At 40.9% G+C, this 11,858-nt stretch overlaps 1 protein-coding gene across 1 annotated transcript; it reads right to left on the bottom strand.

The window, feature by feature from the left end:
- Positions 1 to 272: 272 nt before the first annotated feature.
- Positions 273 to 4,180, bottom strand: nr0b1 (nuclear receptor subfamily 0, group B, member 1). The gene is made up of 2 exons (XM_007905049.1): positions 3,506 to 4,180; positions 273 to 749 (listed from the first exon to the last, which is right to left on the bottom strand). Exons 1-2 carry the CDS (start codon positions 4,071 to 4,073, stop codon positions 502 to 504), a joined length of 816 nt encoding a protein of 271 aa, XP_007903240.1. The 5' UTR covers positions 4,074 to 4,180; the 3' UTR covers positions 273 to 501.
- Positions 4,181 to 11,858: the final 7,678 nt, after the last annotated feature.

The raw sequence follows: 11,858 nt of genomic DNA, 5'->3' as shown, positions 1-11,858 counted from the left end.
CAGGAGTACCTCAATGCACACTCTCAGTACCTCAAGCCTCAGTGCTTGCCAACCTGCACCTGATTAGTTAAGTTTGGGTGTGTCCCTCTTGGGAAACTCCATTCATTTAAAAATTAGACATATATGTGGAACTCTCAGCAATTTGGTTTAGATACTCAAGCATAGTGAAGGATTTCCACGTGTCAGACACCTGACTGACCAGAAAATGCCCTTTTTCATTTAAAGGTGGTTACAAAAAGGGGCAAAATGGAAGGAAATCATACAGAACCCAGTTCTATCTCAAACACAAGTTTATTAAACAAGGAAGAGCATAAATAAGCATTGTTAATAAGTGTATCTGTGTAAATAGAACAAAGAATAGTTACTATATATAGTTATTATACATATTGCACAATACGCAGTACTGGATCGCTACATAAACAGCTGTAAAATGTTCACAAGTCACAAAAATATCAAGAGGATTCAAGTATAAGAGGGTAACATTCCTGCTTTTCAATTCACTTAATTTAATTTTGCATAAAGCATTTCGAAGAGCAACTCGTTCATGTTCACTTTGCCCAGGACCGGTCTGAAAAAGAGTTCTGTGACAGAAGTGACGCTGACCATTCTAAGTGTGGAGAGGGCCAGGAGGATCTGTGCAAATCTTGCGTGATCGCCATTGTGCATCATGCCGATGAACTCATTCAGAGTGTGCTGGGCTTCTTGTTGCAGACCCAGGATGTACCGAGGAGTGCTCAAACTGGGCACATCTGTAGCACAAGGCAGTAAAGGAATATGCTTATATAAAAATGGAAGAAATGACATTTGTTCACATACATACAGTGCTAAGATCTGAATCTGCTTTTGCACGGTAACTTTTAACTCCTATTTTTATTTCATGTTTTCTTTCTTTACAGTTGCTTTTGATTTGTCTCTTGCATGCTTGAAATTTCTTTGATCCAGGTACCATTCCATGAATCTAAGCCAGACAAGTGAATGGATGTAATTTAAATTCTTAAGCCTAGGATCATTCTGGAACAAAGCACTGGAGGATATAATAATATTCCTTGCATTTGGTATCGTGCTTCATCACGTCTTCAAGACATCTCAAAGTACTTCACTGAATACACTGTAAAGTGAATTCACTGTGTATTTTATGGGCAAAATAACAACCAAGCCTCAACAATTTACATTAATGTATCACCTTTCACGTCAGGAGAATGTTTCAAAGCGCTTCACAAAGCTAACTGGGAGGAGGAGAATGGAGAAAGGGAGCTGAGTGGGGTAGGAGGAAGGTAGTCAAAAGAGCAGACAAAAAGATAGGTTGCCGCGTTATGCCCACAAAATATACAGTCACTACACTTTACAGTATATTCTGTGAAGTGCTTGGAGATGTCTCGACGATGTGATAAGGCCCTATATCAAATGGAAGAATTATTATAATTATTATTGTACAGCAGAAAACTAGAAAAGTGAAACAAGTTTTTTTGGTACCCTCACAGCAAGTTATGATCTCATTCATGTCATTGAAGAAGGTACCGTTCAGAGGCTAGGACATTTCAAGGCAAAAAGGGAAAGAGAATTGGAAGTTCAGATACCACAAGCACTTAGGATCTTCATTGAAGCTGGTTAGAGATTAACATTGGCAGAGGCCTGAGCTGTGGAGATCACTAGTCAGTCCACCTTTCAATGGGGAAGGTTTCTCTGGGAGAAACCCGGGAATGTGAAGAAAGTACATCAAAAATGCAGGTTAAAAAATTTGAAAAGGGAGTGACGGTTGGATTGGAATATGAAATAGTATATTTTTCTAGCACCCTAAGCATCATTCCAAGCACTCTGCGATGCTACCCTGAATGAGGGGCGCTAAATAAATGTTGTTGTTGTAGCAATCAATATTGCTGATGGTTAAAAAAGAGCAACTCTATGCAAAGCGGGGTAACCAGCCTGCCCTGTATAGCTGCTGACTTGTGTCACGTAAATGAACATATTATTAATTATTATTTTGCTCATGAGCTTATTTATCTTTAGACTTTAAACCTCTTTCTTTTGAATTCTTATTGTCCCTGCTGAACAAACACATAGAGCTTCTACAATTGCTGGAAGAAAATAAAGAATTAATTTTTTGGCTCTCCCAGTGGCTTAACCAGTGAAGTTATTATCTGGTATAGCATTGTTGAGGCATACAGAGCAGAAGGTGTCAGGTTTGAATCACAGTCAATGTTAAGTTGATCCTGATATGCGCAACAGTTAGGGCTCTTCAACACCCCGGGATGAAAAGGAATTATTGCTAGTATGCGTGTGTGGATATCAGGTACAGAAGCCAGGATAAGAGGAGGACCATAGAAGTTATGCAACACTAGCCTAGGATTACTCTGTTTTTCTTCTCCCCACCTAACGGAGGGGCAGAGGGTCTCATCTCAACCCTTCTCTTTACTGGCAGACCTGAGATCAGAAACTCATCAGCATAAGAAGCCAAGAGGAGAGGAGGGAAATAAAGCCTGTTTTCTCCACTTGTATGGAGTCGAGTGGTGGTGCTGCATTAATTCCATAGTGCACCAACAACAACAACAACTTGCATTTATAGAGCGCCCTTCACACGGGGTAGTGTCCCACAGTGCCACTATGCTGCACATTCTTAAATCATTGATATTGCATCTGATAACTGTAAAATGGTTCAGTCACTGTCATGTTCAAGTTGGCTTCTATGATTGAAAATCATAGGTTAAAAAATGTCTATATATTGGGGTCCAACATTTGATTTCAATTTAGAAATTCTGAAAATACAAAATATGAGTCGCTGGGATATGGCAGAGATGAACTGCCCAACCCCCGAACTGATATCTGTGAAGCAAGGTCATACATTCAACTTCTGCCTGTTACTCTAAGTATTTTGTTTTTCAAAATAGTTGCAATCCCACAAATCGGCAGTCATAACCCAGGAGTGGGTAAGGGGAAGAAACTCCATCCATGTGTACAGATGGAGGTAATATTGGTTCTGAAATTCAATATTTACAAATCACATTCATCTCATTAACTGGAACTTTCAATTCACGAACATCAGATTATGAAACTTCTTTTCAAAATAAAAAATGCTGACATTTGAATCCAAAAGGATGAAAATGGCCAAAGGTTTGCTTTTGGGCCTTTTTAAGATGAGACAAGACCCAAAAAGTTTGACAAGAATCCACAAAGTATAGGGCGCCAAGCTCAAGGTGCTGGGCCATCAGTTGTACAGTCTATTCTGTGAAGCACTTTGAGAAGCCTAGAAGACGTAAAAAAGCGCTATATCAAATGCAAGGATTATTATTATTATTACTCTGTTATGGAAGACAAATTGCTCTGAGTGATCTATCTACAACACAGCACCTTCTATGGGTTGCCTGGAGCATATTCTCTGAATGGAGGATGCACAACAATAAAAGAAGGAATTATTTTGAAAGAGTCGTACGAATGTTTAAAAGTTTAAGATGTCATTCGTCTTACATGTATAGTTAAAAAGATGTTTCACTTATTGCATTTGTCTTACCTGGATTGAAAAGGGTAATACCCTTAAGATATGCATATTCTTTCGTGCTGATGTCCATGCTCCAGAACTTTGCGAGAAACATCTTCACTCTCTGAACTTCTGCCAAGCTTGGGGCATTCATGGCTGTCTCCTGGATCTGTCCATCAACCACTTTCTGATTCAGGAGAATTCTGCGCAATAAGCTGGGAACATTAGCTTCAGTCACCTCAAAGTCCACTCCTTCCTGAGCCAAACCCAACACAAAGAGTGGAGCCCAGCTATTCTGCACCAGCAGCACTTGATCCCCCTCAGGCAACTGACAAAAGGAGGGGAGGTTTTTAATGAAGTTCAGCGTCTTCAGCAGGACCTCGGAGGACAGTCTACAAGTGCGTTCTGGAGTTCTGAGAACAACTTTTCTTCGAACCTCACAAGAGCAACCAAGAGCTGAGATGGGCTGGTAATGCAGGGAGTGACATCGGTTTGATTCACCTTGGTGATCTTGGTTGAGAATGCTGTAAAGTATACCAGTGTGTGGTCTTTGTCCGCAGTGGCATTTATGAAAACTCACTGATTGGGATACACAAGCCATTTTAACTGTCTGCAGCCTTCTGAATCTTATCTGCCTGCACAGTCACTGAACTGGGCTTTTATAGGCTCAGCCTGACCCTCAGCTCTAACAGTCCCTTGAACTTCAGTTGCACTCGACTTTCATTTGAAACCGAGCCAGGCGTGGCTGATTCATTCTAATGACTTTTTTATGTTCATTGGTTACCTGATTTGTCTGAATGGCAGGAACGTAGAATGCTTTATCTCTGTGAGATTAATAGAGTATGTATTGTTGATCACCACGTACACTGCAATGAAGGAGACATCTGTACCTTGGTACCAAGGACTCCCTCCTGCTGCCAACTGAGGTGATGTCATATTTTACAATCATGGGAGTTATATTAAATTTAGGTTATAACCTTGAGAGCAACTGAGCTGAGAAAGCAGCATGTTTAACTGCCAGTTTCACTTCCTTCGGAAATGCTCTAGTTATCTTTGTGCCAATATTTGAAAGTTAAGGTTTAAATTATAATATAAAGGTGACATTGTGCCATTAAGGTTTTTTTTTGCTGGTTTTGGTGGTGGAGGTGGGGGGTACTATTTGAAGTATTATACCCTACATGACAGCTATCTAGAGCTAGCCATAAATGAAGAGGAAAGGCATAAAACTGATGTCAGGTGCTTCGTCAGAGGGAAATACAGAGGTCATGTCAGCCTGGCCTGCTCCCATATATCTCTTGGAGATGTTGGGAGTGGGTCACTGGCCTGCTGAAGTGAAAGCACCAAAATGTAAACACTTCAATAATCCTTGCATTTGATATAATGCCTTATCACACCATCGAGGCATCTCATAGTGCTTTGCAGGGTATACTGTAAAGTAAATTGACTGTGTAGTTTGTGGGTGAAAAGCAGCAGCCAGTTGGCGCCCAATAGTGTCCCACAAACAGCCATGGAGGGAATGACCAATTTTTTATTTGGTGGATTGTTAGCCAGGATACCAGGAGAAACTCCATTCCCTTTTCAAATAGTGCCATGGCATCTTTAATTTTCACCTGACCAGGCAGACGGGATCTTGATTTCATTTCTCATCTGAAAGACAGCACCTCCAACAATCCAGCTCACCTCAGCACTGCATTGTAGTGTCAGCCTAGACTGTCAGTTCCACTTTCTGATGTGGGACTTCCTTCCAGCTAAATAGCATTATCCTATATTTCTTTTCTTTTCCATAGCAATTCAAATGCAGGTTTAACATAATCTGCTAATCCAACATTACTGTAAGCAGTTGGGAATCTGTGACACTTTTACTCCAGTACAGGTTCTCCAAGCATTCCCAGGAATCATTGTATGGCATCTGTTATTATTATGTTTCTCGCTAGCAGCAAGGTGTAAAAGCAAAAGCAAGAACATTCCTGATCAAAAGGTCAGCAAAATATCTTGTTGTCATGGCCTGTGACACTCTGCACCTGTCCTCCTGAAAAATTGTTTCCTGTGAATATACCTCCTTCCCTTTGAGAAATCTCTGGAGTCCCAGGGATTGTCAAGGCCTTAGCTTTAAGATATTTGCCTTAAAATGTAAGATAGTGCAGAATTTTAGAAAAAGTGTTACATTCAGTTCTTTAAAACGTATGGAAAACTGGATTCCAAGTTTAGGCTAAATTTAAGGCATTTCCAATATTTTGGATGATCTTAAATTTGAAGACAATGATTTTAAGGCTATGATCATGAGAACATTTGGGACACTGATTATTGACTCCCATTAATGACATTGTCGAGGTTAGTATATTGGGAAAATGTCAGTTCGTTCATAATCCTGATTGCTCACACACATTCAAACCCTATGAATCATCACCTGAGTACATTGAATTATGAATACTCAGTGGAATAATCTACAGGGAGGCCCCATTAGAATAAGTCCTGGCTGGGCATGGGTTCAATTAAAGCAAGAGTCTACTATTTATCCATGCAATATTGGAACTCGGTATATCTGATTCCCAGTGCTTACTAGCCAGCCCAAAAAAGGTTGCCACTGATGTCCTGCGGAAGTGCATTTGCGTCATATGCAGGAAGCACCCCTAATGGTACGTCGCAAAGGAAGTGACATCTGTTCTTACACATAAAATATATGAACATTGTGCAGGAAGTGAAGTCAGCGGCACTAGAATAATGCAGAGCAAGTGGCATCAGCAACAATCTGATGATGGAAGGCAGACATTTTTTGTGCTTCATTAAAACGTGACATCTGAGATGGATGATATATAAGTGCTTTATATGAGTATAAGTATAAGTCCTCTAAATAGTATAAATAGTATAGTATAAATAATATAAATTGGTATAAATATAAGTGCTCTATATTAGACCTGGCTTCAGTTAATGTACCCTAGATGCTTAGCCTGATACATTCAAACCTTATCCAGGAACATTGTATATACTTGTGGATGAAGTAGTTTATTTTCTCTAATCTACTGGCATTGTGCGCCTCCCAACAGACAAAATGGCAGTGAGGCTAATCTGCCCTCATATCTGCTCTTTAGCTAGTTGCTAATCTTAAAGAAATTGCGAGGACAAACCAGGGGGACAAACTCTGACTTTAACTCTTTTTGTTTCTCTTGTACAGTGTGTAGAGTCACTTGCTCCGATATTATGACTGAGATGATGAATTCTGGACACGAGTCTGTAGCCCACAAGTCCATGGTACTACAATTTGGAGCAGGAACACATTTCACCAAATGCTGCCTATAAATTTGTATCCTTCAATCTATTTGTAAATCACTAGGACCAAGGTTACACAAACTCATTAAAGAAGAAGCCAGAAGAAATCAATACATTGAATTCTACTCAGAAGGTCACTGCAGATTTAGAACAACCATTTGTTACAACTGTTTCCATTTACTAACAAGACAGCTAACTCAAGTGACATGGTCAAAAACTATTTATATTGAGATTATTAAGGCACAGTTCCACATTTGGAAATTTTTCAAAACTAAAATTTTTGAATTATCTCCCGCATTTATTCTTACGCTCACCCGCACGCTATACCTCTTGCAATGATTCCCAGGCTGTTTTCATGGTGACTTTAAGAGCTCTGATCATTCCTGGTTTTATCATGGCTCCACTATCATACCTCCTTAAACCTCAATGTATATTTTTGAAGGGAGTTTCTCCCAATGTCCTGGCCAAGATAGAGTTTCTCCCAATGTCCTGCCCTAATAAAATTGGTCAATCACTTCATGGCTGTTTGTGGGACATTATGGTGTGCAAAATTGACTGCTGTGTTCATCCACAAAAAAATCAGTTACTCCTCTTTATAGAATACCCTGCACAGGGATTTAAGGCATCCTCCTGACATGAAAGGCATTACACCAAATGTAAGGATTATTATTATGTTTACATACCTACTTATTACAGTATTTTCTGTTCTTATGGTCTGAGAGGGAACAAAAAGGAGAAATACAGAAACATTTAGACATAGACTCATGAGACAGTTCTTATTAATGGAATACTGTAGGCATAATCCTTCAACAGAACTGATCTTTAATAACTCAGAAGATATGATTATTTGGTAGATAATGAATTTAAGATTTTTTAATATATTTCCATGTAAGGTACCCAAACTAAGAATTTTATACTTAGATGCCAGCAGATTGATGAAAAAGAGATTGGCAAACCTTCTTTTGTGATTTGCAAATGTAAGAGTATTCCCTAGGCAGAGTTTGAAAATCCAGACCATTTATGCACACTACGAATAGTAACCCCACTCTTAACAACAACAACAACTTGCAATGACATGGCGCCCTCCACACAGGATAGCGTCTCAGAGTGCTTAAAAGCACCCGGTTAACTGCCTCTCACATTTCAACCAAGCTTTCTTCAATACAACTTTCTATTTCTTTCCTTTCAGTCACTTACTGATCCACATCCATGTTTTACTCATGATATCAATGTGGCGCTATGGTTGGTCTCAGCGGAGTGGATGATAGTTATAGGAAAAGTAAGTCAGGGTTCTCCCTCATGATGGTTATGAGGTGAGGACCCTTCAGTCCAGCTTCCTCAATCAATACGCTTCATCTGCAAAGCTGAAGTTAATTATCAATGAATGGAATCGGTGGCAACCAAGGAGATGTCAGGCCAGACTACATTGCTCTCAACTCCAGAGAAAGATGGATGATGTTGAAGGCACTCCAACAGAAGAATTGGGGGGTGGGGATTAAATATTAAAGAAACTGTTCCTTTTTTAAAAAAATTGAAATCTTTTCTAAAATTGCTATAATTTACAAAAACAACAATAATACCCAGAGCCTAGGCAATAGATTTTACTCTTTACTTTTTCATTTCACCATGGACAAAGTCCAAGAACAATAACTGTTTGCTTTGACCTCCAATTGGAAGCTTTAAGCATATTTATTTCCTAAAAGGCAGAGAAGCCTTTCGATAAAGATAAGCTACTGTGTCTGACCTACAATGTACCATGACTCCAATCTCTTAAACTGTAATACGTGCATCCCTCTTAAACTATAGTACATGCATCCTTGTTATTTGCAAGTAGCGCTTTATCACTGGTGGCCATCAGCTAACAATTTTAATGATGCTGTAAATGGAATTATGACCTCCTCTCTGAGAATGTTTAATGGCTAATAAAACTGGAACATAACATTTTAATATTTTCAGCTATTTGACAGGTTCAACAACCCAGAAAACTATGGATGATGTGATCTAAATTAATTTAATTTTTTGTAAATTTTGGAAAATGAACAATTCGCTACAGTAACTAACAGACATCAATTTAAGATAGCTAGCAAATGAGAAAATAAGTAGGTGTGGTTTTTTTTCCACACACAGAGTTGTTAAGGTATAAAATGCCCAGCTAGAGAGCATTGGTTGAGGCAGAATCCATAATAGCTTTCAAAACGGGACCAGACGGATATCTTAAAAGGAGTAAACTACAGGGGTGTGGGAAAGGGGAGGTAAATAGGACTGAAAGGATTGGTCTTAAAAAAGCAGGCATAGACATGATGGGTTGAATGGTCTTCTTCTGTGCTATAAGTTTCTACGATTCAAATGTGATTACTGAAGACACTTTCAGCTGTGTGAAAACAGTTAAGATGGTGTAAATTATGTATCTCCTGCCCAGTCATACTGAACCATTTTACCATCAGCATTTTGCCTATTTTCTGCCATTGTAGACTTGTCAGCAGGGTTTGAGGAGCAGACACGCAGGAGGATATTGTTTCTCTGTACACTGGAGGAGGAAGGAAGACTGAAGGGGATAAGGAATTGACATTCTTAGGAAACCACAAGGTAGAGTAGGAGACTCTTGATTTCTACATAGAGTTGGGATAGTCCAGGTTAGCATATTTAGCCTCAACTGTTTGGGGGATTCAGAAGACGTTTTTGTACAGAATTGCTAGAATACTGAATATTTCATTACAATTGTTTCTTAAAGCCAAGTCCATCCCACATTTAAAAGAGAATTGAATAAATGTGTTCATTTATCTTTCTTTTTGAGATTTTGATTAAGCCATTATATATTTTCAGCAGTTTTTGTTTTATTGTAAATACAAATCTAGGAAGCATGGGCTGACATTTCATTTTAATAGCTGAAGTAACTAGTGGACTTGTCTAAGTGGGAATATAATTCCTATATTGTTTGCGTTTGAGCACATCAGCTCCAACTGTGCTGACAGAACTTGCATTATCACCCAGTAGAACAAAATTGCTCTCTATAACAACAACAACAACAAGATTTCATTTATAGAGCGCTTTTCACGTTGGGAGGACGTCCCAAGGCGCTGGACAGTTGGGTCGGGACCCGAGCAGGGGGGAAATGGTCAGGGTGAGGGGAGGGACAGGAGGGAGTGAGGAGGGGGTAGAGACTCGAGAGGGGAGCTGAAGGCACGGTTGAAGAGAAAGGTCTGGAGACCGGCCTTGAAGGAGGAAAGGGAGGAGGCGGCGAAGGCACTGGGGGATGGAGTTCCAGAGCCTAGGGGCTGAGAGGCTGAAGGCCCGGCCACCGATGGTAGGGCGGTTAGGGCGGGCGATGTGGAGCAGACCGGAACCAGAGGAACGGAGGGTACGGGCAGGTAGGTAGGGGGATAGTAGGTTGGAGAGGTAGGAGGGAGCAAGGCCGTGAATGGCCTTGTAGGTGAGGATGAGGATCTTGAATTCGATCCTCTGGGGGATGGGGAGCCAGTGGAGGCGAGCGAGGGTGGGAGTGATGTGGTCCCGAAGCCTGGTGCGGGACAGTACACGAGCTGCAGAGTTCTGAATGACCTGCAGCTTGTGGAGGGAGGTGCCGGGAAGGCCGGCGAGGAGAGAGTTCCCATAGTCCAGCCTTGAGGTGATAAAGGTGTGGACCAGGGTTTCAGCAGCGTGAGGGGTGAGGTAGTGCCGTAGTCTGGCGATATTCCGGAGGTGATGGAAGGCGGTGCCAGTTGTGGCGCGGATATGAGGAAGAAAGGACAGCTCAGGGTCGAAGAGAACCCCGAGGTTCCTGACCGGCTTTGAGAGGTGGAGAGTGCAGCCTTGGATGCTGATGCTGTCAGCGCCTGAGGTGCGGAGGCGCTGACGCGAGCCTATCAGGAGGGCCTCAGTTTTGCGCACGTTGAGCTGAAGAAAGTTGTCTCTCGTCCAGGACTCGATGTCAGACAGGCAGCTGTCAGGACATCGGTGATCGTGGAGTTGAGGGTAGAAGAGGAAAGGTAGAGTTGGGTGTCATCCGCATACACGTGGAAGTTAACCCCATGTCTGCAGATGATGTCACCAAGGCGGAGCACATAGAGGGTGAAGAGGAGGGGACCGAGGACAGAGCCCTGAGGGACACCACACGAGACAGTGCGGGGGCCGGAAGAAAAGCCGTTTGTGGAAACAAAATGAAGACGGTGGGAGAGGTACGACCTAAACCACTCAAGGACAGGGCCTAAGTATGTTGGAGAATAATTTCATATGTAAAGCATCATATACTAGGTCGGAAACTTCACAAGCAGCAATTGGAAAGGTAAAAGAAAAATACTGAAAGGATGCAGAAAACCTATGATGCTCTTTAATCTTTAACATGCAACGCCTCAATGTAAAGTCAACACATGGTTATCAGATGCCAGATTGTTTCCTGAACTTAATTTAGAAGAGTTAACAAACTTGCTGATACAATCCTTGATGCTTATAATGTTTTCTATTCTGTTTATCACTGTGTGAAGCACACTATTTGAAAATATGAGCACTGCATGAGTCATGAAGCAGTTCGCACGCAGGGCTGTTTTTTTTAGTTTGACTGCATGAGAACGTCAAATTAGATAAAAAGAAGAACAATGCTCCAGCAACATGACTTTGCCTTCTTATTTCCTCCATGTCTGTTCAGACAAATGACTTTTATTTTCAAATGACTCCAAAAGTTTTTTGCTCCTGAATTAAACCATTCTCCAGTCACTTCCTTAGCCAGCTTGGGATGCCAATGATATATGGGTCCTATAAAGAGTTATGGGTAAATGGTGTCACTTCAGACTTGCAATGCCTACGTGAGGCTCACCCAGTGTGAGATTATTCTTGTAATGAAACTGATTTAGTGGAGACAAGCGTTCCGCTTTGAGGCCTTGATTATACCATATATCCATAATTCATAGGATGAGATAGATGGCATTGGCAACCTAAATTGGCAACCTAAGCTCTCAGTACACTGACTGGAGGAATCATAAATATCTAAAAAAAAACACCTTCATTAAAAAGAAAAAGGAATGACAGTAACAAGGTCCTTGACCCATTGTCTGTTGAACACAAATCTTTACACTTGAAAGAAAAAATTAGAGAGATTATTCTCTTTATCTTACCTGAGTATCTG

This window comes from Callorhinchus milii, unplaced genomic scaffold (genome assembly GCF_018977255.1).
Source record: "Callorhinchus milii isolate IMCB2004 unplaced genomic scaffold, IMCB_Cmil_1.0 Scaffold3, whole genome shotgun sequence".
Taxonomy (NCBI): Eukaryota; Metazoa; Chordata; class Chondrichthyes; order Chimaeriformes; family Callorhinchidae; genus Callorhinchus; species Callorhinchus milii.
Note: the sequence above shows the minus strand (reverse complement) of the source record. Positions and strands in the feature narration are given on the sequence as shown.